The sequence below is a fragment of the Tinamus guttatus genome, unplaced genomic scaffold (assembly GCF_059628265.1).
Source record: "Tinamus guttatus ecotype Peru unplaced genomic scaffold, ASM5962826v1 Tinamus_guttatus_pri_ptg000629l, whole genome shotgun sequence".
Lineage (NCBI taxonomy): Eukaryota > Metazoa > Chordata > Aves > Tinamiformes > Tinamidae > Tinamus > Tinamus guttatus.
Window position 1 is genome coordinate 878,470 of NW_028289163.1, and position 25,342 is coordinate 903,811.

A 25,342-nucleotide genomic window follows, 5' to 3' on the forward strand; every position below is an offset into this window, starting at 1 on the left:
CTTTAGCAAGGTCTGCAGGCTCCTCAGAAGAACCAGCGAGAAGTGGACGGGATGCAGAATCCACTACCAAGCCCAGAAAGTTCAGAAGCTCTGGATCCATAGCTGAGGGTGGTGCCAGAGTTGTAGAGGCTCCCAGAGGTGAGGAATCCCCCTGAAGCCAAGGAGCCACCAAAGGCAGGAGCTCCAGAGGAGCCCACCACGGACTGCTGTGGGAAGGAGCTGAGGATGGGGCCGGGGAAGGTGACCACCACGGGGGGCGGCTGGATGAGGGCCGTGGAGTCAGGGCACTGGCGGGCACACAGCTCGTTGCAGCTGTCAGCGATGGGCTGCGGGACGGCGATGCCGGTGGCCGCAGGGTACAGGTCGGAGCAGGACATCTTGCTGTAGTGGATGGAGATCTGTAAGGCAAAGCAAGGCAGGAGACCAAAAGAAAATCAGAGGGTTTTCAAGACCAAGTTCACAGTGCTGATCGATGGTTTATAGAAACCATGCACTACTGCTAAGAATCTGAATTTATCTTTAAGAATCCTCTAAGTTTCCTGTGTTATAAATTGCAATTGAGTAAGAAGAAAGAAGTGGAAAAAGTCTTACTGAGCTCAGGCAGATGGATATGTCAGCAGTGGTGTCTGGACAACCTCCGTGGTGTCTGGAAGATCGCAGTGGCTGTGTTTATATACAGCTTCTCCGGACACCTGCAGGAAGAGAAACTCATGTTTTGCTGGAGGTCTGGCTCCAGTGTTTGACTGCCTACCAGAAACTGTTTAACAGCATTCAGTGATGATATTGTTTTGTTCACTGTGGTTATAGTTTTATTCAAATTCATCATGCAGTGTGATGTCGATGTTACACCATCATGATGTCTTTAATCTTTGGTCTTAATGAGTTGGTTTAATTTTTGGTATCATTGCAGTGATCTCACTGGAGTTTCCACATGCATTAAGCTGACTTAACACATTAGCTCTTCCTTTATTAAGTTGTCATAAGTCCAGCTGTGCCTAGATTTTGTAAGAATCCTCTTTGGCTGACATGCATTTTGCCTTTGCAGCCCATAAACAAGTAAAACACCCTAGGAATAGCCAGGAATTTGTGTCATTCACATCCCTAACTTGAATAACCAGAATGAACTCACATTTCAAGTGATCATCATGCTGAGATCATATAATGCACAGGGGACAGAAAGTCATTGGTTTGGCTGGATGCTCAGGGATGCTGTGTGCATTAAAACTTACCAAGGCTCCTTGAGCAGCAACAACTTCGCAAACATTCACTAGCTGATGTTCAGCCCAGCTTATTTTGGGAGCTGTGTTAATGTATGAAAATGATTGATCTAGATACTTCCTTGTTACACAATAGCATCACTTTAAAATACAGAAATCATGGTAGTTTATGCCTTTAACTAGGTCAAGATTTGCATCCTGGCTTTCATGGGTCAGTCTGAATGCAGTTCTCATCTTTCCCCCCCTAAAAAGAAAATTCCATTCAAGGTTTTTCATCAAATCCTAAATTAGTATGAGATCACATTTGCTGTGCAATAGGTGAAGACAAGTCTCTGCATTCAATTTGCACTGTCCAGAAAGCCTCTACATCTGTTTGTGATGACTTACCATCTATTTGTGGCAGGGGAGGTAAACGGAAAGGGTAGCTGGTCAAAGCGAGTACTTCCCCAGCAAAAGTACCCAGCATTTACTGTAGGGGAGGATAAAAAACCTCTCACCAGGCATCAAAAGTGATTTACTGACATCCACATCTCCAAGCATGGGGGCAATTCCTCGCCTCAATTCATGTTTTCCCACAAAGCCTGCAAGTCAGTACAAGTCTGATTCAGGGCAACAACCCCTTGCCACATCAGACATCCCCTTCCACTTGAGAATTTTATTTTGTATTTAATAACATCATGATTTAAATGCTCTCCAAATTACATAACTTTTGGGGGTTCCCATGGGAAAGCACTGATTTTCTGAGGCTTCTCAGGAACAAGAGTTATCAAAGCACTTTAGAAATACTGACTAATGATTTATACATGTAGATTTTTTTGTTATTATAATGCACTGTGCACATCCCAGTGGTGAGTAATAGCTTCAAAGGAAAGAAAGAGCCACTGAAGTCATATCAGGCCTCTAACCAGATTTATTTCCCAGCCTCTGGGTCAGGCAAGCTCTGTCCCTGAGCTGCTTTCACTTATGTGTGATGCAGGTTCCTCTGCTCATTTCCCAGTATGTTACTAATGTGCTTGGCAGGAACTTGTCAAAGACAAAGGCTTTCTGTTGCCAGAGCTGGAGAAAAAAATTACATTGTCAAATTTGTCTTCATTATTGCATTTTAAATGAAAGACCGTAGCATTTTACTAGTTTAGAGACTAGTCACTTGTCACTGTCTTGTATCTTGGCAAACATTCTTACTTTTAAAAGCTAGTTTATCCAAAGGGATAACTCAGGAAGCCATTTTAATGCAAGATACCATAGTAACAGTATCAACCAAAAGAAATACATTAGGGATCTAAAATACTTCTTTTTAGCTCATCTTTGCAATAAACAATGTAAGTACAGAAGAATGAAATAGTTACAAAAAAAAGAAAAAAAAAAAAGAGACAAAAGAAACACAGAGAAAAAACATTTCCAAGATGGAAAAAAAAAAAAAAAAAAAAACATTGTTTTTAGTCCTCAAAAAGAACTGAAGGGGAGAGGTATTTCTTTCCCCTTGACTGTGAATGAAAATTCCTATTCAAAATGATGAAGAGTTAGAAAAGACCCAGCAAGAAGAAATGCACATATCACGTGGAAGATTGCAGGGCATGATGAGTGTAGAAGTGCAGGAGAAAACCCTTATATTTGTGGAAAGCTCTAGAGGCAGATGAGTGGATGACAGAATGTTGTATAGAAAAACTGCAAAAAGACAAAAAATTGATGCATGATATTTATTGGCAAACAGAGTAGAATATAGTAAACAGCACAAAGAATATCATCAAAAAGAGATAAGATGAACAGCAAGGCATGACAATAAGAGGACATCCTTCTTGGGCAGTTTTTCCAATCAGTATATAAACACAGCTACAAAAATATCATACAACAGGTCCTGGCCCAATACAATGAAACATAACAGCAAATAGACTGAATGCTGAAAATGACAAAGATGCAAGAAGGACCAGGGCAAAGTTGGTGGAAACATCTATGAAATATGACTCAAAAAAAGAAAACATCCTAAACTGAGAAATCAATTTCACAGAATATGTTAATAACAATAACAAATGGAATCAAGAACATGTGTCCAGACTGACCACTAAAATGGGTGCATGGACTTGGTAACAGGGCTTAGCAAGGGCCACAGGGTCCCCAGAGCTTCTTGCTGTAGCGCGGCACAGGGGAAGGGCCGCAGGCAGGTGCAGCGTAGGGTCGGCCAAAGCTGCAGAGGCCCCCCGAGCCCAGGGTGGCCCCGCCGCCGTACAGGCCCCCCAGCCCCAGGGAGCCACCAAAGGCAGGAGCTCCAGAGGAGCCCACCACGGACTGCTGTGGGAAGGAGCTGAGGATGGGGCCGGGGAAGGTGACCACCACGGGGGGCGGCTGGATGAGGGCCGTGGAGTCGGGGCACTGGCGGGCACACAGCTCGTTGCAGCTGTCAGCGATGGGCTGTGGGACGGCGATGCCGGTGGCCGCAGGGTACAGGTCGGAGCAGGACATCTTGCTGTAGTGGATGGAGATCTGCAAGGCAAAGCAAGGCAGGAACCTTGGAGCAAGCAGGGCATCACGAGCATTCTGTGCTGAAGGACAACATTGCCCCCTTCTCCAAGCACTGACACAGCCCTGGCACCAGCACTGCCCACACCCTGCTGGGTCCCAGCCTGCTCCCCAGCACCAGCTCTCCTGCTCTCCTCATGCACAGCCACTGCAGCCCCACCACCTGGGCCCTGGAGAAGGAGGCACACACACCACACACAGCCATGACCTACCCTTGTCCTGAGCAGAGTGAGGCAGGAGGAGCTGGTGGCAGCTCCCACTGAGGGATGAGCTTTTATGCAGGAGCTCCAGGAAGAGCTGGGAGGTGCTGGGGGCACGTGGTCCTCCTGTGCTCAGCCCCTGCCTCCTCCCCAATCAGGAAGGGGCCCTTTTGCTGATGCTGCTTCCCTGTCAGGTGCTGCCTGTTGGATCAGCCCCTGCCATCACCCCACATGGATGCTCTCCAGCCTCACAGCTCATGGGCCCAATTAGCCGAGGTGTCTTTTCATTATCTCGTGTGTCACAGGACACGCACCATGACACAGAGTCCCCAGCAGCAGCCTCATGCCACCAGCGTTGCCAAAGCAGGAGGGGCTGCTTTCCAGCGAGGGGCTGTGGCAGGGCTGGGCTGCAGTGCAGCTTGGAGGGAGCTTTTCCATGTGCTGCCCAGGAAGAAAGCCTCTGGGAATGCCTCCAAAGGGCAGCGCCTGCGTGACGTACCCAATGCGCTGGTTATCTGCAGAAGCGCCATGTTACGAAACACCCAAATCAAAGGCCTCTACTCATGCGCTCCCTACTCAGCAAGTTGCAGTGTTTGCCAGGCCAACGCGCTGCTCCCCCTGCTCCTCACAGCAGCGCAGCATCTATGGGATGAGGGGAGGCAAAGCTCTCCCTTTGCCCTGGGCTCCGTGCTGCAAGATGCAGGGAGCCATGTGGCACGTGGTGCCTGGGATGAGCAGCCAGAGCTGCTGCCAGGGGACACAGGGGCCAGCCCGTGCTGGGAGTGACGAGGTCAGCGGGCAGCTGAATAAGCAGGACCCTCTGCTTCCACGTACTCCTCTAATGAGGGGGACGCGGGTGCTCATTGTAGCCAGGAAGCCAAAAGTGCTGAGGAGCTGCGTGGATGGCACGCGTGGGCCGTGCGGGGCCTGTGAGTCACGGAGGGGCCCGGAGCTGGGCAGCCATGTCAGCAGCTGCACGCAGTGGTGCTGCTGTGGGCTGGCCCTGTGGCTCTGTGCTCACAGGGCCTCTATAAAAGCCCTGCGTGGGCCAGGCTTCCCACACACTTCTCCTCACGCCTCCTCCTCAAACAGTGGGTAAGTGTGCAGACGCTCGGGCCCCTCTAGCCTGGCTCCCTCCACCTCACAGGGACTCACTCTCATCTCCTCTTACCTCTTTGTCCTCTTTCAGGTCTCCATCCATCCCAGCAAGATGTCCTGCTACGACCTGAGCGTGCCCAAAACCAGCGTGGCCGTCCCGCAGCCCATCGCTGACAGCTGCAACGAGCTGTGTGCCCGCCAGTGCCCCGACTCCACGGCCCTCATCCAGCCGCCCCCCGTGGTGGTCACCTTCCCCGGCCCCATCCTCAGCTCCTTCCCACAGCAGTCCGTGGTGGGCTCCTCTGGAGCTCCTGCCTTTGGTGGCTCCCTGGGGCTGGGGGGCCTGTACGGCGCCGGGGCCACCCTGGGCTCGGGGGGCCTCTGCAGCTTTGGCCGACCCTATGCTGCACCTGCCTGCGGCCCTTCCCCTGTGCCGCGCTACAGCAAGAAGCTGTGGGGACCCTGTGGCCCTTTCTAAATCCACTCCTGGATGGCATCACCTCAGCCTTGCCTCCCATCTGCTCTCCTCACTCAGCTCCTTCCACCTGTTTCTGTGGGACCTCCTCCTCCATGCTCCAAGCAGCACCCAACTCTGCAAGAACATCATGAATGGAAGAGTATCTTCTCCCTAAAGAGCCGCCTCACAGGGGAAGCATGAAGCATGGCTCTGGTGGAAAACTGGGATGAACTTCCGTCTTCTTTGTCCTTGTATATCTGTATCCAGTCCACTCTTTCTTAAATAGCAATAAAACGAGTCTTCATCCAAAGCATACATCTCTTGTTTCTCTTCCAATTTTGTCTGGGGATCCAGTTCTACGCTCCACACATGGCTAATGAGATGTGAGTGAGGGGAGCTCTCCTTTGGGCTCTGCTCTAGCACAGCTGGATTTGCTGCTCCTCAGCTGACAGCCTCCTTCTTCAACACAGGGGGCTCCTGCTCCACAACGGCACTGGCCATTTTGGCCTCTGCACTCCTGGAACCTCCCAGAGCACAAACTCTGCTGCCCACTAAGCATGGACGGAGGCAGAGAGATGCCTGGGGCTGTGAACCCACCTTTGTGTCTCAGCTGCTCTGCTCTCTGCCTTGCCACACAAAGACAAGATGATGCTTCCCCATCTGACCACCAGCAGTGGGGACAACCGTGTATGGGCACCTTATTGCTTGGAGAGGGTGCTACAACTACAGATCATTCATCCCACTGCTGTAGTGCAGGCTAGTCTAGAAGACTCTCAGAGACCGTGTGCTTCTGCGCAGAGCAGGTACAAGAGCCTCTAGCAGCTGGTGGTGTCTCCATTGGCAGTGTTTGCAGAATGACTGAAGGGTTGAGATTGGAAGGGACATTCAAAGATCCTTTTGTCAACCCACCCAGCTCAGGAATGCTCACCTACCTCAGGGCCAGAAACCGTGTGTTTCTGGAGAGGAATGAAGAGGACCTGCAGCAGGTGTGGGTCTTTTCATGGCAATTTGCTGAATCCCTGAAGGGTGAGATTGGAAGGGACATTTGAAGATCATGTACTCCAACTTAAATGTTCAAGCATGGGCCCCTTATTTGCAGATGCTTTCTGCCTCTGGAGAGGAATTATAAGGGTCTCCAGCAGCTGCGGGTCTTCCCATAGGCAGAAGTTATAGAAACCAGGCAGAGTTGACATTGCAGGGTACATCTGAAGATCCTCTACAAGACCTTCCCTGCTCAAGCAGGGTCACCTCACATTGTGCCACTGCTCATCTGCATAGTATATGACAAGATCTCCAGGAGGTGTTTTTATTATAATGGGTAGAAATTGCAGAATCCCTGAAGAGAGGAGGTTGGAAGTGGTCTTTGGAGAACCTTTCCTCCAGCTTCCCTGCTCAAGCACATTCCATTTCCAGGCACAATCTCCTCAGGTAGGTGAGGATCTCCAAATAGCCTCATACAACTTGTGTTATTCAGGAACATTGTAATGGTACCATAAAACTTTGGAAGGGAAACGAGAGAGACAGGCTTTGGCTGCAGATTTATTTTATTGCAATCTGAGTAGGACTGATTGGAGAAGACAAAGAAGCACAAAGCAGGCAGTAGTTCTACGCCGTCTTCCACCAAGGCCAGGCTTCAAGTTCCTCCCATGAGGTGGCTCTTCAGGGAGAAGATCTTCTTGCTTTCATGGTGCTGCTGCAGAACTGGCTGCTGCCTGGAGCATGAAGGAAGAGGCAGATGGGAAGCAGGCGGAAGGAGCTGAGTGAGTAGAGGAGACAGGAGGCAAGGCCGAGGTGATGCCATCCAGGAGTGGATTTAGAAAGGGCCACAGGGTCCCCAGAGCTTCTTGCTGTAGCGCGGCACAGGGGAAGGGCCGCAGGCAGGTGCAGCGTAGGGTCGGCCAAAGCTGCAGAGGCCCCCCGAGCCCAGGGTGGCCCCGGCGCCGTACAGGCCCCCCAGCCCCAGGGAGCCACCAAAGGCAGGAGCTCCAGAGGAGCCCACCACGGCCTGCTGTGGGAAGGAGCTGAGGATGGGGCCGGGGAAGGTGACCACCACGGGGGGCGGCTGGATGAGGGCCGTGGAGTCGGGGCACTGGCGGGCACACAGCTCGTTGCAGCTGTCAGCGATGGGCTGTGGGACGGCGATGCCGGTGGCCGCAGGGTACAGGTCGGAGCAGGACATCTTGCTGTAGTGGGTGGAGATCTGCAAGGCAAAGCAAGGAAGGAACCTTGAAGCAAGCAGGGTGTTACAAGCACTCTGTGCTGAAGGACAGCATTGCCCCCTTCTCCAAGCACTGACACAGCCCTGGCACCAGCACTGCCCACACCCTGCTGGGTCCCAGCCTGCTCCCCAGCACCAGCTCTCCTGCTCTCCTCATGCACAGCCACTGCAGCCCCACCACCTGGGCCCTGGAGAAGGAGGCACACACACCACACACAGCCATGACCTACCCTTGTCCTGAGCAGAGTGAGGCAGGAGGAGCTGGTGGCAGCTCCCACTGAGGGATGAGCTTTTATGCAGGAGCTCCAGGAAGAGCTGGGAGGTGCTGGGGGCACGTGGTCCTCCTGTGCTCAGCCCCTGCCTCCTCCCCAATCAGGAAGGGGCCCTTTTGCTGATGCCGCTTCCCTGTCAGTTGCTGCCTGTTGGATCAGCCCCTGCCATCACCCCACATGGATGCTGTCCAGCCTCACAGCTGATGGGCCCAATTAGCCGAGGTGTCTTTTCATTATCTCGTGTGTCACAGGACACGCACCATGACACAGAGTCCCCAGCAGCAGCCTCATGCCACCAGCATTGCCAAAGCAGGAGGGGCTGCTTTCCAGCGAGGGGCTGTGGCAGGGCTGGGCTGCAGTGCAGCTTGGAGGGAGCTTTTCCATGTGCTGCCCAGGAAGAAAGCCTCTGGGAATGCCTCCAAAGGGCAGCGCCTGCGTGACGTACCCAATGCGCTGGTTATCTGCAGAGGCGCCATGTTACGAAACACCCAAATCAAAGGCCTCTACTCATGCGCTCCCTACTCAGCAAGATGCAGTGTTTGCCAGGCCAATGCGCTGCTCCCCCTGCTCCCCACAGCAGCGCAGCGTCTATGGCATGAGGGGAGGCAAAGCTCTCCCTTTGCCCTGGGCTCCGTGCTGCAAGATGCAGGGAGCCATGTGGCACGTGGTGCCTGGGATGAGCAGCCGGAGCTGCTGCCAGGGGACACAGGGGCCAGCCCGTGCTGGGAGTGACGAGGCCAGCAAGCAGCTGAATAAGCAGGACCCTCTGCTTCCACATACTCCTCTAATGAGGGGGACGCGGGTGCTCATTGTAGCCAGGAAGCCAAAAGTGCTGAGGAGCTGCGTGGATGGCACGCGTGGGCCGTGCGGGGCCTGTGAGTCACGGAGGGGCCCGGAGCTGGGCAGCCACGTCAGCAGCTGCACGCAGTGGTGCCGCTGTGGGCTGGCCCTGTGGCTCGGTGCTCACAGGGCCTCTATAAAAGCTCTGCGTGGGCCAGGCTTCCCACACACTTCTCCTCACGCCTCCTCCTCAAACAGTGGGTAAGTGTGCAGACACTCGGGCCCCTCTAGCCTGGCTCCCTCCACCTCACAGGGACTCACTCTCATCTCCTCTTACCTCTTTGTCCTCTTTCAGGTCTCCATCCATCCCAGCAAGATGTCCTGCTACGACCTGAGCGTGCCCAAAACCAGCGTGGCCGTCCCGCAGCCCATCGCTGACAGCTGCAACGAGCTGTGTGCCCGCCAGTGCCCCGACTCCACGGCCCTCATCCAGCCGCCCCCCGTGGTGGTCACCTTCCCCGGCCCCATCCTCAGCTCCTTCCCGCAGCAGGCCGTGGTGGGCTCCTCTGGAGCTCCTGCCTTTGGTGGCTCCCTGGGGCTGGGGGGCCTGTACGGCGCCGGGGCCACCCTGGGCTCGGGGGGCCTCTGCAGCTTTGGCCGACCCTACGCTGCACCTGCCTGCGGCCCTTCCCCTGTGCCGCGCTACAGCAAGAAGCTCTGGGGACCCTGTGGCCCTTTCTAAATCCACTCCTGGATGGCATCACCTCGGCCTTGCCTCCCATCTGCTCTCCTCACTCAGCTCCTTCCACCTGTTTCTGTGGGACCTCCTCCTCCATGCTCCAAGCAGCACCCAACTCTGCAAGAACATCATGAATGGAAGAGTATCTTCTCCCTAAAGAGCCGCCTCACAGGGGAAGCATGAAGCATGGCTCTGGTGGAAAACTGGGATGAACTTCTGTCTTCTTTGTCCTTGTATATCTGTATCCAGTCCACTCTTTCTCAAATAGCAATAAAACGAGTCTTCATCCAAAGCATACATCTCTTGTTTCTCTTCCAATTTTGTCTGGGGATCCAGTTCTACGCTCCACACATGGCTAATGAGATGTGAGTGAGGGGAGCTCTCCTTTGGGCTCTGCTCTAGCACAGCTGGATTTGCTGCTCCTCAGCTGACAGCCTCCTTCTTCAACACAGGGGGCTCCTGCTCCACAACGGCACTGGCCATTTTGGCCTCTGCACTCCTGGAACCTCCCAGAGCACAAACTCTGCTGCCCACTAAGCATGGACGAAGGCAGAGAGATGCCTGGGTCTGTGAACCCACCTTTGTGTCTCAGCTGCTCTGCTCTCTGCCTTGCCACACAAAGACAAGATGATGCTTCCTCATCTGACCACCAGCAGTGGGGACAACCGTGTATGGGCACCTGATTCCTTGGAGAGGGTACTATAACTACAGATCATTCATCCCACTGCTGTAGTGCAGGCTAGTCTAGAAGACTCTCAGAGACCGTGTGCTTCTGCGCAGAGCAGGTACAAGAGCCTCTAGCAGCTGGTGGTGTCTCCATTGGCAATGTTTGCAGAATCCCTGAAGGGTTGAGATTGGAAGGGACATTCAAAGATCCTTTTGTCAACCCCTCCAGCTCAGGAATGCTCACCTACCTCAGGGCCAGAAACTGTGTGTTTCTGAAGAGGAATGAAGAGGACCTGCAGCAGGTGTGGGTCTTTTCATGGCAATTTGCTGAATCCCTGAAGGGTTGAGATTGGAGGGGACATTTGAAGATCATGTACTCCAACTTAAATGTTCAAGCATGGTCACCTTATTTGCAGATGCTTTCTGCCTCTGGAGAGGAATTATAAGGGTCTCCAGCAGCTGCGGGTCTTCCCATAGGCAGACGTTATAGAAACCAGGCAGAGTTGACATTGCAGGGTACATCTGAAGATCCTCTACGAGACCTTCCCTGCTCAAGCAGGGTCACCTCACATTGTGCCACTGCTCATCTGCATAGTATATGACAAGATCTCCAGGAGGTGTTTTTATTATAATGGGTAGAAATTGCAGAATCCCTGAAGAGAGGAGGTTGGAAGTGGTCTTTGGAGAACCTTTCCTCCAGCTTCCCTGCTCAAGCACATTCCATTTCCAGGCACAATCTCCTCAGGTAGGTGAGGATCTCCAAATAGCCTCATACAACTTGTGTTATTCAGGAACATTGTAATGGTACCATAAAACTTTGGAAGGGAAACGAGAGAGACAGGCTTTGGCTGCAGATTTATTTTATTGCAATCTGAGTAGGACTGATTGGAGAAGACAAAGAAGCACAAAGCAGGCAGTAGTTCTACGCCGTCTTCCACCAAGGCCAGGCTTCAAGTTCCTCCCATGAGGTGGCTCTTCAGGGAGAAGATCTTCTTGCTTTCATGGTGCTGCTGCAGAACTGGCTGCTGCCTGGAGCATGAAGGAAGAGGCAGATGGGAAGCAGGCGGAAGGAGCTGAGTGAGTAGAGGAGACAGGAGGCAAGGCCGAGGTGATGCCATCCAGGAGTGGATTTAGAAAGGGCCACAGGGTCCCCAGAGCTTCTTGCTGTAGCGCGGCACAGGGGAAGGGCCGCAGGCAGGTGCAGCGTAGGGTCGGCCAAAGCTGCAGAGGCCCCCCGAGCCCAGGGTGGCCCCGGCGCCGTACAGGCCCCCCAGCCCCAGGGAGCCACCAAAGGCAGGAGCTCCAGAGGAGCCCACCACGGCCTGCTGCGGGAAGGAGCTGAGGATGGGGCCGGGGAAGGTGACCACCACGGGGGGCGGCTGGATGAGGGCCGTGGAGTCGGGGCACTGGCGGGCACACAGCTCGTTGCAGCTGTCAGCGATGGGCTGTGGGACGGCGATGCCGGTGGCCGCAGGGTACAGGTCGGAGCAGGACATCTTGCTGTAGTGGATGGAGATCTGCAAGGCAAAGCAAGGAAGGAACCTTGAAGCAAGCAGGGCATCACGAGCACTCTGTGCTGAAGGACAACATTGCCCCCTTCTCCAAGCACTGACACAGCCCTGGCACCAGCACTGCCCACACCCTGCTGGGTCCCAGCCTGCTCCCCAGCACCAGCTCTCCTGCTCTCCTCATGCACAGCCACTGCAGCCCCACCACCTGGGCCCTGGAGAAGGAGGCACACACACCACACACAGCCATGACCTACCCTTGTCCTGAGCACAGTGAGGCAGGAGGAGCTGGTGGCAGCTCCCACTGAGGGATGAGCTTTTATGCAGGAGCTCCAGGAAGAGCTGGGAGGTGCTGGGGGCACGTGGTCCTCCTGTGCTCAGCCCCTGCCTCCTCCCCAATCAGGAAGGGGCCCTTTTGCTGATGCTGCTTCCCTGTCAGGTGCTGCCTGTTGGATCAGCCCCTGCCATCACCCCACGCGGATGCTGTCCAGCCTCACAGCTCATGGGCCCAATTAGCCGAGGTGTCTTTTCATTATCTCGTATGTCACAGGACACGCACCATGACACAGAGTCCCCAGCAGCAGCCTCATGCCACCAGCATTGCCAAAGCAGGAGGGGCTGCTTTCCAGCGAGGGGCTGTGGCAGGGCTGGGCTGCAGTGCAGCTTGGAGGGAGCTTTTCCATGTGCTGCCCAGGAAGAAAGCCTCTGGGAATGCCTCCAAAGGGCAGCGCCTGCGTGACGTACCCAATGCGCTGGTTATCTGCAGAGGCGCCATGTTACGAAACACCCAAATCAAAGGCCTCTACTCATGCGCTCCCTACTCAGCAAGTTGCAGTGTCTGCAAGGCCAACGCGCTGCTCCCCCTGCTCCTCACAGCAGCGCAAGGTCTATGGGATGAGGGGAGGCAAAGCTCTCCCTTTGCCCTGGGCTTCCTGGTGCAAGATGCAGGGAGCCATGTGGCACGTGGTACCTGGGATGAGCAGCCGGAGCTGCTGCCAGGGGACACAGGGGCCAGCCCGTGCTGGGAGTGACGAGGCCAGCAAGCAGCTGAATAAGCAGGACCCTCTGCTTCCACGTACTCCTCTAATGAGGGGCACGCGGGTGCTCATTGTAGCCAGGAAGCCAAAAGTGCTGAGGAGCTGCGTGGATGGCACGCGTGGGCCGTGCGGGGCCTGTGAGTCACGGAGGGGCCCGGAGCTGGGCAGCCACGTCAGCAGCTGCACGCAGTGGTGCCGCTGTGGGCTGGCCCTGTGGCTCTGTGCTCACAGGGCCTCTATAAAAGCTCTGCGTGGGCCAGGCTTCCCACACACTTCTCCTCACGCCTCCTCCTCTCGCAGTGGGTAAGTGCAGACACTCGGGCCCCTCTAGCCTGGCTCCCTCCACCTCACAGGGACTAACTGTCATCTGCCTTTCCCTCTCTGTCCTCTTTCAGGTCTCCGTCCATCCCAGCAAGATGTCCTGCTACGACCTGAGCGTGCCCAAAACCAGCGTGGCCGTCCCGCAGCCCATCGCTGACAGCTGCAACGAGCTGTGTGCCCGCCAGTGCCCCGACTCCACGGCCCTCATCCAGCCGCCCCCCGTGGTGGTCACCTTCCCCGGCCCCATCCTCAGCTCCTTCCCACAGCAGTCCGTGGTGGGCTCCTCTGGAGCTCCTGCCTTTGGTGGCTCCCTGGGGCTGGGGGGCCTGTACGGCGCCGGGGCCACCCTGGGCTCAGGGGGCCTCTGCAGCTTTGGCCGACCCTACAGTGCACCTGCCTGCGGCCCTTCCCCTGTGCCGCGCTACAGCAAGAAGCTCTGGGGACCCTGTGGCCCTTTCTAAATCCACTCCTGGATGGCATCACCTCGGCCTTGCCTCCCGTCTCCTCTCCTGACTCAGCTCCTTTCACCTGTTTGTGTGGGACCTCCTCCTCCATGATCCAAGCAGCAGCCAACTCTGCAAGAGCATCATGAATGGAAGACTATCTTCTCCCTGAAGAGCCACCTTACAGGAGAAACTTGAAGCATAGCCATAGTGGAAGACCGGGTTGAACTTCTGCCTTCTTTTCCTTGTATGTCTGTCTCCAGTCCACCCTTTCTCAAATGGCAATAAAATGAGTCTTCATCCAAAGCATGCCTCTCGTTTCTCTTCCAACGTTGTCTGGGGATCCGTTTCTACTCACAACACATGGCTTATGAGACGTGAGTGAAGGGAGCTCTCCTTTGGGCTCTGCTCTTGCACAGCTGGATTTGCTGCTCCTCAGCTCACAGCCTCCTTCCTCAACACAGGGGGCTCCTGCCCCACAACGGCACCGGCCATTTTGGCCTCTGCACAGCTGGAACCTCCCAGAGCACAAACTCTGCTGCCCACTCCACATGGACGGAGGCAGAGTCATGTCTAGGGCTATGAACTCACCTTTGTGTCTCAGCTGCTCTGCTCTTTGCCTTGCCACACAAACACAAGATGATGCTCCCCCATCTGACCACCAGCAGTGGGGACAACCGTGTATGGGCACCTTATTCTTTGGATAGGGTACTATAACTACAGGTCATTCACCTCACTGCTGTAGTGCAGGCTGGTCTAGAAGACTCTCAGAGACTGTGTGCTTCTGTGCACAGCAGGTACAAGAGCCTCTAGCAGCTGGTGGTGTCTCCATTGGCAATGTTTGCAGAATCGCTGAAGGGTTGAGATTGGAAGGGACATTCAAAGATCCTTTTGTCAATCCCTCCAGCTCAGGAATTCTCACCTACCTCAGGGTCAGAAACCGTGTGTTTCTGGAGAGGAATGAAGAGGACCTGCAGCAGGTGTGGGTCTTCCCATGGCAATTTGCTGAATCCCTGAAGGGTTGAGATTGGAAGGCACATTTGAAGACCGTTCACTCCACCTTAAATGCTCAAGAATGGTCAGATTAGTTTCAGATGCTTTCTGCCCCTGGAGAGGAATTATAAGGGTCTCCAGCAGCTGTGGGTCTTCCCATAGGCAGAAGTTGCAGAAACAAGGAAGGGTTGACATTGCAGGGTACGCCTGAAGATCCTCCACGAGACCTTCCCTGCTCAAGCAGGGTCACCTCACATTGTGCGACTGCTCATCTGCATAGTATATGACAAGATCTCCAGGAGATGTTTTTATTATAATTGGTAGAAATTGCAGAATCCCTGACGAGAGGAGGTTGGAAGTGGTCTTTGGAGAACCTTTCCTCTACCCTTCCTACTCAAGCACATTCCCAGTTCAAGCACCATCACCTCAGGTAGGTGAGGATCTCCAAAACGCATCATACAACTTGTGAAATACATTGTAATGGTGCCAGAAAACTGTGGAAGGGAAACGAGAGAGACAGGCTTTGAATGCAGGTTCATTTTATTGCAATTTGAGAAGAAGTGATTGGAGAGGACATACAAGCACAAAGCAGGTAGTAGTTCTACACAGTCTTCCACCAAGGCCATCCTTCAAGCTTCTCCAAGGAGGTGGCTCTTCACGGAGATCTTGCTTTCATGGTGCTGCTGCAGAGTTGAATGCTGCTTGGATCATGGAGGAGGAGGCACATGGGAAGCAGGCGGAAGGAGCTGAGTCGGGAGAGGGGACGAGAGGCAAGGCCGAGGTAATGCCATCCGGGAGTGGATTTAGAAAGGGCCACAGGGTCCCCAGAGCTTCTTGTTGTAGCGCGGCACAGGGTAAGGGCCGCAGGCAGGTGCAGCGTAGGGTCGGCCAAAGCTGCAGAGGCCCCCCGAGCCCAGGGTGGCCCCGGCGCCGTACAGGCCCCCCAGCCCCAGGGAGCCACCAAAGGCAGGAGCTCCAGAGGAGCCCACCACGGACTGCTGTGGGAAGGAGCTGAGGATGGGGCCGGGGAAGGTGACCACCACGGGGGGCGGCTGGATGAGGGCCGTGGAGTCGGGGCACTGGCGGGCACACAGCTCGTTGCAGCTGTCAGCGATGGGCTGCGGGACGGCGATGCTGGTGGCTGGAGGGTACAGGTCGGAGCAGGACATCTTGCTGTAGTGGATGGAGATCTGCAAGGCAAAGCAAGGCAGGAACCTTGAAGCAAGCAGGGTATTACAAGGATTTTGTGCTGAAGGACAACATTGCCCCCTTCTCCAAGCACTGACACAGCCCTGGCACCAGCACTGCCCACACCCTGCTGGGTCCCAGCCTGCTCCCCAGCACCAGCTCTCCTGCTCTCCTCATGCACAGCCACTGCAGCCCCACCACCTGGGCCCTGGAGAAGGAGGCACACACACCACACACAGCCATGACCTACCCTTGTCCTGAGCAGAGTGAGGCAGGAGGAGCTGGTGGCAGCTCCCACTGAGGGATGAGCTTTTATGCAGGAGCTCCAGGAAGAGCTGGGAGGTGCTGGGGGCACGTGGTCCTCCTGTGCTCAGCCCCTGCCTCCTCCCCAATCAGGAAGGGGCCCTTTTGCTGATACTGCTTCCCTGTCAGGTGCTGCCTGTTGGATCAGCCCCTGCAATGGCCCCACATGGATGCTCTCCAGCCTCACAGCTCATGGGCCCAATTAGCCGAGGTGTCTTTTCATTATCTCGTGTGTCACAGGACACGCACCATGACACAGAGTCCCCAGCAGCAGCCTCATGCCACCAGCATTGCCAAAGCAGGAGGGGCTGCTTTCCAGCGAGGGGCTGTGGCAGGGCTGGGCTGCAGTGCAGCTTGGAGGGAGCTTTTCCATGTGCTGCCCAGGAAGAAAGCCTCTGGGAATGCCTCAAAAGGGCAGCGCCTGCGTGACGTACCCAATGCGCTGGTTATCTGCAGAAGCGCCATGTTACGAAACACCCAAATCAAAGGCCTCTACTCATGCGCTCCCTACTCAGCAAGTTGCAGTGTCTGCAAGGCCAACGCGCTGCTCCCCCTGCTCCTCACAGCAGCGCAAGGTCTATGGGATGAGGGGAGGCAAAGCTCTCCCTTTGCCCTGGGCTTCCTGGTGCAAGAGGCAGGGAGCCATGTGGCACGTGGTGCCTGGGATGAGCAGCCGGAGCTGCTGCCAGGGGACACAGGGGCCAGCCCGTGCTGGGAGTGACGAGGCCAGCAAGCAGCTGAATAAGCAGGACCCTCTGCTTCCACATACTCCTCTAATGAGGGGGACGCGGGTGCTCATTGTAGCCAGGAAGCCAAAAGTGCTGAGGAGCTGCATGGATGGCACGCGTGGGCCGTGCGGGGCCTGTGAGTCACGGAGGGGCCCGGAGCTGGGCAGCCACGTCAGCAGCTGCACGCAGTGGTGCCGCTGTGGGCTGGCCCTGTGGCTCTGTGCTCACAGGGCCTCTATAAAAGCTCTGCGTGGGCCAGGCTTCCCACACACTTCTCCTCACGCCTCCTCCTCACGCAGTGGGTAAGTGTGCAGACACTCGGCCCCCTCTAGCCTGGCTCCCTCCACCTCACAGGGACTAACTGTCCTCTGCCTTTCCCTCTCTGTCCTCTTTTAGATCTCTGTCCATCCCAGCAAGATGTCCTGCTACGACCTGAGCGTGCCCAAAACCAGCGTGGCCGTCCCGCAGCCCATCGCTGACAGCTGCAACGAGCTGTGTGCCCGCCAGTGCCCCGACTCCACGGCCCTCATCCAGCCGCCCCCCGTGGTGGTCACCTTCCCCGGCCCCATCCTCAGCTCCTTCCCGCAGCAGGCCGTGGTGGGCTCCTCTGGAGCTCCTGCCTTTGGTGGCTCCCTGGGGCTGGGGGGCCTGTACAGCGCCGGGGCCACCCTGGGCTCGGGGGGCCTCTGCAGCTTTGGCCGACCCTACGCTGCACCTGCCTGCGGCCCTTCCCCTGTGCCGCGCTACAACAAGAAGCTCTGGGGACCCTGTGGCCCTTTCTAAATCCACTCCTGGATGGCATCACCTCGGCCTTGCCTCCCGTCTCCTCTCCTCACTCAGCTCCTTCCACCTGTTTCCCTTTTGCCTCCTCCTCCATGCTCCAAGCAGCGGCCAGCTCTGCAGCAGCATCATGAAAGCAAGAAGATCTTCTCCCTGAAGAGCCACCTCATCAGAGTAGCTTGAAGCATGGCGTTGGTGGAAGACCGGGTTGAACTTCTGTCTTCTTTGACCTTGTTTTTTTCTGTATCCAGTCCACCCTTTCTCAAATTGCAATAAAATGAGTCTTCATCCAAAGCATGTCTCTCTCATTTCTTTTCCTATCCTTTCTGGCACTATTACCTTTTCCCTGAACTACACAAGCTGCATGAGGCCGTTTGGAGATCCTCACCTACTTGAGGTGATGGTTCTTGAACTGGGAATGTGCTTGAGCGGGGAGGCTGGAGGAAAGGTTCTCCAAAGGCTGCTTCCAACCTCCTATCTTCAGGGATTCTACAAGTTCTACCCATTATAATAAAAACACCTCCTGGAGATCTTTCCACATTCTGTACAGATGAGCAGTCGCACAATGTGAGGTGGCCCTGCTCTAGCAGGGAATGCCTCGTAGAGGATCTTCAGATGTACCCTGCAATGTCAATCCTTCCTGGTTTCTGCAACTTCTGCCTATGGGAAGACCCACAGCTGCTGGAGACCCTTATAATTCCTCTCCAGAGGCAGAAAGCATTTGAAACTAAGGTGACCATTCCAGAGCAATTAAGGTGGAGTACACGATCTTCAAATGTCCCCTGCAATCTCAAACCTCAGGGATTCAGCAAATTGACATGGGAAGACCCACACCTACTGCAGGTCCTCTTCATTCCTCTCCAGAATCACAGTTTCTGAATCTGAGGTAGATGACCTTTCCTGAACTGGGTGCACTGACAAAAGGATCTTTAAGTGTCTGTTCCAATCTCAACCCTTCAGCCATTTTGCAAACATTGCCAATGGAGACATCACCAGCTGCTAGAGGCTCTTGTACCTGCTGTGCACAGAAGCATATGGTCTCTGGGACTCTTGTAGACTAGCCTGCACTACAGCAGTGGGGTGAATGATCTGTAGTTGTAGCACCCTATCCAAGGAATAAGGAGCCAATATGCAGTTGTCCCCATTGCTGGCGGTCAGATGAGGAAGCATCAGCTTGTCTTTGTGTGGCAGGGCAGAGAGCAGAGCAGCTGAGACACAAAGGTGGGTTCATAGCCCCAGGCATCACTCTGCCTCCGTCCATGCTGACTGAGAAGCAGAGTTTGTGCTCTGGAAGGTTGCAGGTGTGCAGAGGCAGAGATGCCCAGTGCCATTGTGGGGCAGGAGCCCGCTGTGTAGAGGAAGGAGGCTGTGAGCTGAGGAGCAGCAAATCCAGCTGTGCAAGAGCAGAGCCCAAAGGAGAGCTCCCCTCACTCACATCTCACAAGCCATGTGTTGAGAGTAGAAATGGATTCCCAGAAAACATTGAAAGGGAAACAAGAGAGACACAGGTTTGGCTGCAGGTTCATTTTATTGCGATTCGATACGGAGTGATTGGAGAGGACATACAAGCACAAAGCAAGTAGTAGTTCAACGCAGTCTTCCACCATGGCCAAGCTTCAAGCTTCTCCAAGGAGGTGGATCTTCAGGGAGAAGATCTTCTTGCTTTCATGGTGCTGCTGCAGAGGTGGCTGCTGCTTGGAGCATGGGAGAAGAGGCAGATGGGAAACAGGTGGAAGGAGCTGAGTCAGGAGAGGAGACAGGAGGCTTGGCCGAGGTGATGCCATCCAGGAGTGGATTTAGAAAGGGCCACAGGGTCCCCACAGCTTCTTGCTGTAGCGCGGCACAGGGGAAGGGCTGCAGGCAGGTGCAGCGTAGGGTCGGCCAAAGCTGCAGAGGCCCCCCGAGCCCAGGGTGGCCCCGGCGCCGTACAGGCCCCCCAGCCCCAGGGAGCCACCAAAGGCAGGAGCTCCAGAGGAGCCCACCACGGACTGCTGTGGGAAGGAGCTGAGGATGGGGCCGGGGAAGGTGACCACCACGGGGGGCGGCTGGATGAGGGCCGTGGAGTCGGGGCACTGGCGGGCACACAGCTCGTTGCAGCTGTCAGCGATGGGCTGCGGGACGGCGATGCCGGTGGCCGCAGGGTACAGGTCGGAGCAGGACATCTTGCTGTAGTGGATGGAGATCTGCAAGGCAAAGCAAGGCAGGAACCTTGAAGCAAGCAGGGTGTTACCAGCACTCTGTGCTGAAGGACAACATGGCCCCCTTCTCCAAGCACTGACACAGCCCTGGCACCAGCACTGCCCACACCCTGCTGGGTCCCAGCCTGCTCCCCAGCACCAGCTCTCCTGCTCTCCTCATGCACAGCCACTGCAGCCCCACCACCTGGGCCCTGGAGAAGGAGGCACACACACCACACACAGCCATGACCTACCCTTGTCCTGAGCAGAGTGAGGCAGGAGGAGCTGGTGGCAGCTCCCACTGAGGGATGAGCTTTTATGCAGGAGCTCCAGGAAGAGCTGGGAGGTGCTGGGGGCACGTGGTCCTCCTGTGCTCAGCCCCTGCCTCCTCCCCAATCAGGAAGGGGCCCTTTTGCTGATGCTGCTTCCCTGTCAGGTGCTGCCTGTTGGATCAGCCCCTGCCATCACCCCACATGGATGCTCTCCAGCCTCACAGCTCATGGGCCCAATTAGCCGAGGTGTCTTTTCATTATCTCGTGTGTCACAGGACACGCACCATGACACAGAGTCCCCAGCAGCAGCCTCATGCCACCAGCATTGCCAAAGCAGGAGGGGCTGCTTTCCAGCGAGGGGCTGTGGCAGGGCTGGGCTGCAGTGCAGCTTGGAGGGAGCTTTTCCATGTGCTGCCCAGGAAGAAAGCCTCTGGGAATGCCTCCAAAGGGCAGCGCCTGCGTGACGTACCCAATGCGCTGGTTATCTGCAGAGGCGCCATGTTACGAAACACCCAAATCAAAGGCCTCTACTCATGCGCTCCCTACTCAGCAAGTTGCAGTGTTTGCCAGGCCAACGCGCTGCTCCCCCTGCTCCTCACAGCAGCGCAGCGTCTATGGGATGAGGGGAGGCAAAGCTCTCCCTTTTCCGTGGGCTTACTTGTGCAAGAGGCAGGGAGCCATGTGGCACGTGGTGCCTGGGATGAGCAGCCGGAGCTGCTGCCAGGGGACACAGGGGCCAGCCCGTGCTGGGAGTGATGAGGCCAGCAAGCAGCTGAATAAGCAGGACCCTCTGCTTCCACGTACTCCTCTAATGAGGGGCACGCGGGTGCTCATTGTAGCCAGGAAGCCAAAAGTGCTGAGGAGCTGCGTGGATGGCACGCGTGGGCCGTGCGGGGCCTGTGAGTCACGGAGGGGCCCGGAGCTGGGCAGCCACGTCAGCAGCTGCACGCAGTGGTGCCGCTGTGGGCTGGCCCTGTGGCTCTGTGCTCACAGGGCCTCTATAAAAGCTCTGCGTGGGCCAGGCTTCCCACACACTTCTCCTCACGCCTCCTCCTCACACAGTGGGTAAGTGTGCAGACACTTGGCCACCTCTAACCTGGCTCCCTCCACCTCACAGGGACTAACTGTCATCTCCTCTTACCTCTCTGTCCTCTTTTAGATCTCTGTCCATCCCAGCAAGATGTCCTGCTACGACCTGAGCGTGCCCAAAACCAGCGTGGCCGTCCCGCAGCCCATCGCTGACAGCTGCAACGAGCTGTGTGCCCGCCAGTGCCCCGACTCCACGGCCCTCATCCAGCCGCCCCCCGTGGTGGTCACCTTCCCCGGCCCCATCCTCAGCTCCTTCCCACAGCAGGCCGTGGTGGGCTCCTCTGGAGCTCCTGCCTTTGGTGGCTCCCTGGGGCTGGGGGGCCTGTACGGCGCCGGGGCCACCCTGGGCTCGGGGGGCCTCTGCAGCTTTGGCCGACCCTACGCTGCACCTGCCTGCGGCCCTTACCCTGTGCCGCGCTACAGCAAGAAGCTCTGGGGACCCTGTGGCCCTTACTAAATCCACTCCTGCATGGCATCACCTCGGCCTTGCCTCCTGTCTCCTCTCCTGACTCAGCTCCTTCCACCTGTTTGTGTGGGACCTCCTCCTCCATGCTCCAAGCAGCAGCCAACTCTGCAACAACATTATGAATGGAAGAGTATCTTCTCCCTGAAGAGCCGCCTCACAGGGGAAGCATGAAGCATAGCCCTAGTGGAAGACCGGGTTGAACTTCTGTCTTCTTTGTCCTTGTATATCTGTCTCCAGTCCACTCCTTCTCAAATTGCAATAAAAAGAACCTGTAGCCAAAGCCTGTCTCTCTGTTTTCCTTTCCAAAGTTCTCTGGCACCATTACCATGTTCCCGAATTACACAAGTCATATGAGGCCATTTGGAGATCCTCACCTACCTGAGGTGACAGTGCTTAAACAGGGAATGTGCTTGAGCAGGGAGGCAGGGAGAAAGGTTCCCCCACGGCCGCTTGCAACCTCCACTCTTCAGGAATTCTGCATGTCCAGCCCAATAAAACACAAATGCCTCCTGGGGACCCTTTCACATGCTATACATATGAGTAGTTGCACAACATGAGCTGACTCTGCTCGAGCAAGAATGGTCAAGAAGAGCATCTCCAAATGGCCTTTCCAATCTCAACCCTTTAGAGATCCTACAAACACCGCTCACGGGAAGACCCATAGTGCAGGAGGTCCTCCTAATTGCTTTCTGGACGCATATGGTTTCTATTGAGGGAGGGTGGAGTAAAGGATCTCCAAATGTCTCCTGCAATCTCAACCATTCAAGGTTTCTGCAAACATTGCCCATGGGAACACCACCAACTGCCAGAGGCTCTTGTACCTGCTCTGCACAAAAGTACACAATCTCTCAGAGCCTTCTAGATTAGCCTGCACTACAGTGCTGGGGTGGACGACCTGTAGTTGTACCACCCTATCCAAGCCTTGAGATGCTCCTGTGCAGTGTTCTCCAACATTGGTGGTCAGATGGGGAAGCATGATCTTGTCTTTGTGTGGCAGGGCAGAGAGCAGAGCAGCTGAGACAGAAAGGTGGGTTCACAGCCCCAGGCATCACTCTGCCTCCGTCCATGCTGAGTGGGCAGCAGAGTTTGTGCTCTGGAAGGTTCCAGGTGTGCAGAGGTCGAGATGGTCAATGTTGTTGCAGGCAGAAGCCCCCTGTGTAGAGGAAGGAGGCTGTGAGCTGAGGAACAGCAAATCCAGCTGTGCAAGAGGAGAGCCCAAAGGAGACCTCCCCTCACTCACATCTCATAAGCCATGTGTTGTGAGTAGAACTGGATCCCCAGACAACATTGGAGGGGAAACAAGAGAGACACAGGCTTTGGCTGCAGGTTCATTTTATTGCCATTTGAGAAGGAGTGATTGGAGAGGACATACAAGCACAAAGCAAGTAGTAGTTCTACGCAGTCTTCCACCAAGGCCAAGCTTCAAGCTTCTCCAACAAGGTGTCTCTTCAGGGAGAAGATCTTCTTGCTTTCATGGTGCTGCTGCAGAAGTGGCCGCTGCTTGGAGCATGGAGGAGGAGGCACATGGGAAGCAGGCGGAAGGAACTGAGTCAGGAGAGGAGACGGGAGGCAAGGCCGAGGTGATGCCATCCAGGAGTGGATTTAGAAAGGGCCACAGGGTCCCCACAGCTTCTTGCTGTAGCGCGGCACAGGGGAAGGGCCGCAGGCAGGTGCAGCGTAGGGTCGGCCAAAGCTGCAGAGGCCCCCCGAGCCCAGGGTGGCCCCGGCGCCGTACAGGCCCCCCAGCCCCAGGGAGCCACCAAAGGCAGGAGCTCCAGAGGAGCCCACCACGGCCTGCTGTGGGAAGGAGCTGAGGATGGGGCCAGGGAAGGTGACCACCACGGGGGGCGGCTGGATGAGGGCCGTGGAGTCGGGGCACTGGCGGGCACACAGCTCGTTGCAGCTGTCAGCGATGGGCTGCGGGACGGCGATGCCGGTGGCCGCAGGGTACAGGTCGGAGCAGGACATCTTGCTGTAGAGGATGGAGATCTGCAAGGCAAAGCAAGGAAGGAACCTTGAAGCAAGGAGGGTGTTACAAGCACTCTGTGCTGAAGGACAACATTGCCCCCTTCTCCAAGCACTGACACAGCCCTGGCACCAGCACTGCCCACACCCTGCTGGGTCCCAGCCTGCTCCCCAGCACCAGCTCTCCTGCTCTCCTCATGCACAGCCACTGCAGCCCCACCACCTGGGCCCTGGAGAAGGAGGCACACACACCACACACAGCCATGACCTACCCTTGTCCTGAGCAGAGTGAGACAGGAGGAGCTGGTGGCAGCTCCCACTGAGGGATGAGCTTTTATGCAGGAGCTCCAGGAAGAGCTGGGAGGTGCTGGGGGCACGTGGTCCTCCTGTGCTCAGCCCCTGCCTCCTCCCCAATCAGGAAGGGGCCCTTTTGCTGATGCTGCTTCCCTGTCAGTTGCTGCCTGTTGGATCAGCCCCTGCCATCACCCCACATGGATGCTCTCCAGCCTCACAGCTGATGGGCCCAATTAGCCGAGGTGTCTTTTCATTATCTCGTGTGTCACAGGACACGCACCATGACACAGAGTCCCCAGCAGCAGCCTCATGCCACCAGCGTTGCCAAAGCAGGAGGGGCTGCTTTCCAGCGAGGGGCTGTGGCAGGGCTGGGCTGCAGTGCAGCTTGGAGGGAGCTTTTCCATGTGCTGCCCAGGAAGAAAGCCTCTGGGAATGCCTCCAAAGGGCAGCGCCTGCGTGACGTACCCAATGCGCTGGTTATCTGCAGAGGCGCCATGTTACGAAACACCCAAATCAAAGGCCTCTACTCATGCGCTCCCTACTCAGCAAGTTGCAGTGTCTGCAAGGCCAACGCGCTGCTCCCCCTGCTCCTCACAGCAGCGCAGCGTCTATGGGATGAGGGGAGGCAAAGCTCTCCCTTTGCCCTGGGCTTCCTGGTGCAAGAGGCAGGGAGCCATGTGGCACGTGGTGCCTGGGATGAGCAGCCGGAGCTGCTGCCAGGGGACACAGGGGCCAGCCCGTGCTGGGAGTGATGAGGCCAGCAAGCAGCTGAATAAGCAGGACCCTCTGCTTCCAGGTACTCCTCTAATGAGGGGGACGCGGGTGCTCATTGTAGCCAGGAAGCCAAAAGTGCTGAGGAGCTGCGTGGATGGCACGCGTGGGCCGTGCGGGGCCTGTGAGTCACGGAGGGGCCCGGAGCTGGGCAGCCACGTCAGCAGCTGCACGCAGTGGTGCCGCTGTGGGCTGGCCCTGTGGCTCTGTGCTCACAGGGCCTCTATAAAAGCTCTGCGTGGGCCAGGCTTCCCACACACTTCTCACGCCTCCTCCTCTCGCAGTGGGTAAGTGTGCAGACACTTGGCCACCTCTAGCCTGGCTCCCTCCACCTCACAGGGACTAACTGTCCTCTACCTTTCCCTCTCTGTCCTCTTTCAGGTCTCCATCCATCCCAGCAAGATGTCCTGCTACGACCTGAGCGTGCCCAAAACCAGCGTGGCCGTCCCGCAGCCCATCGCTGACAGCTGCAACGAGCTGTGTGCCCGCCAGTGCCCCGACTCCACGGCCCTCATCCAGCCGCCCCCCGTGGTGGTCACCTTCCCCGGCCCCATCCTCAGCTCCTTCCCACAGCAGTCCGTGGTGGGCTCCTCTGGAGCTCCTGCCTTTGGTGGCTCCCTGGGGCTGGGGGGCCTGTACGGCGCCGGGGCCACCCTGGGCTCGGGGGGCCTCTGCAGCTTTGGCCGACCCTACGCTGCACCTGCCTGCGGCCCTTCCCCTGTGCCGCGTTACAGCAAGAAGCTGTGGGGACCCTGTGGCCCTTTCTAAATCCACTCCTGGATGGCATCACCTCGGCCTTGCCTCCCGTCTCCTCTCCCTGACTCAGATCCTTCCACCTGTTTCCCT

The 25,342-nt window shown here is 56.3% G+C and overlaps 13 protein-coding genes across 13 annotated transcripts; 6 read left to right on the forward strand and 7 right to left on the reverse strand.

Moving 5' to 3' along the window:
• Nucleotides 1-23: 23 nt before the first annotated feature.
• LOC104578949 (scale keratin) lies at nt 24-377 on the reverse strand. Its single transcript, XM_010226529.2, has one exon. The coding sequence runs from the start codon at nt 375-377 to the stop codon at nt 24-26; it is 354 nt and encodes a 117-aa protein (XP_010224831.2).
• A 2,931-nt stretch (nt 378-3,308) lies between these two features.
• On the reverse strand, nt 3,309-3,674 carry LOC148592224 (scale keratin-like). Its single transcript, XM_088535370.1, has one exon. The coding sequence runs from the start codon at nt 3,672-3,674 to the stop codon at nt 3,309-3,311; it is 366 nt and encodes a 121-aa protein (XP_088391496.1).
• Nucleotides 3,675-5,141: 1,467 nt separating this feature from the next.
• On the forward strand, nt 5,142-5,507 carry LOC104566808 (scale keratin). Its single transcript, XM_010213613.2, has one exon. It carries the CDS (start codon nt 5,142-5,144, stop codon nt 5,505-5,507), a length of 366 nt encoding a protein of 121 aa, XP_010211915.2.
• A 1,792-nt stretch (nt 5,508-7,299) lies between these two features.
• Nucleotides 7,300-7,665, reverse strand: LOC148592225 (scale keratin-like). The gene has a single exon (XM_088535450.1). The coding sequence runs from the start codon at nt 7,663-7,665 to the stop codon at nt 7,300-7,302; it is 366 nt and encodes a 121-aa protein (XP_088391576.1).
• Nucleotides 7,666-9,132: 1,467 nt separating this feature from the next.
• Nucleotides 9,133-9,498, forward strand: LOC148592226 (scale keratin-like). The gene has a single exon (XM_088535451.1). It carries the CDS (start codon nt 9,133-9,135, stop codon nt 9,496-9,498), a length of 366 nt encoding a protein of 121 aa, XP_088391577.1.
• A 1,793-nt stretch (nt 9,499-11,291) lies between these two features.
• Nucleotides 11,292-11,657, reverse strand: LOC148592227 (scale keratin-like). The gene has a single exon (XM_088535452.1). It carries the CDS (start codon nt 11,655-11,657, stop codon nt 11,292-11,294), a length of 366 nt encoding a protein of 121 aa, XP_088391578.1.
• A 1,465-nt stretch (nt 11,658-13,122) lies between these two features.
• Nucleotides 13,123-13,488, forward strand: LOC148592228 (scale keratin-like). Its single transcript, XM_088535453.1, has one exon. The coding sequence runs from the start codon at nt 13,123-13,125 to the stop codon at nt 13,486-13,488; it is 366 nt and encodes a 121-aa protein (XP_088391579.1).
• A 1,778-nt stretch (nt 13,489-15,266) lies between these two features.
• LOC148592229 (scale keratin-like) lies at nt 15,267-15,632 on the reverse strand. The gene has a single exon (XM_088535454.1). The coding sequence runs from the start codon at nt 15,630-15,632 to the stop codon at nt 15,267-15,269; it is 366 nt and encodes a 121-aa protein (XP_088391580.1).
• Nucleotides 15,633-17,099: 1,467 nt separating this feature from the next.
• On the forward strand, nt 17,100-17,465 carry LOC148592230 (scale keratin-like). The gene has a single exon (XM_088535455.1). It carries the CDS (start codon nt 17,100-17,102, stop codon nt 17,463-17,465), a length of 366 nt encoding a protein of 121 aa, XP_088391581.1.
• Nucleotides 17,466-19,258: 1,793 nt separating this feature from the next.
• Nucleotides 19,259-19,624, reverse strand: LOC148592231 (scale keratin-like). Its single transcript, XM_088535456.1, has one exon. The coding sequence runs from the start codon at nt 19,622-19,624 to the stop codon at nt 19,259-19,261; it is 366 nt and encodes a 121-aa protein (XP_088391582.1).
• A 1,467-nt stretch (nt 19,625-21,091) lies between these two features.
• On the forward strand, nt 21,092-21,457 carry LOC148592232 (feather keratin 4-like). The gene has a single exon (XM_088535457.1). The coding sequence runs from the start codon at nt 21,092-21,094 to the stop codon at nt 21,455-21,457; it is 366 nt and encodes a 121-aa protein (XP_088391583.1).
• Nucleotides 21,458-23,068: 1,611 nt separating this feature from the next.
• Nucleotides 23,069-23,434, reverse strand: LOC148592233 (scale keratin-like). The gene has a single exon (XM_088535458.1). The coding sequence runs from the start codon at nt 23,432-23,434 to the stop codon at nt 23,069-23,071; it is 366 nt and encodes a 121-aa protein (XP_088391584.1).
• Nucleotides 23,435-24,898: 1,464 nt separating this feature from the next.
• On the forward strand, nt 24,899-25,264 carry LOC148592234 (scale keratin-like). The gene has a single exon (XM_088535459.1). The coding sequence runs from the start codon at nt 24,899-24,901 to the stop codon at nt 25,262-25,264; it is 366 nt and encodes a 121-aa protein (XP_088391585.1).
• Nucleotides 25,265-25,342: the final 78 nt, after the last annotated feature.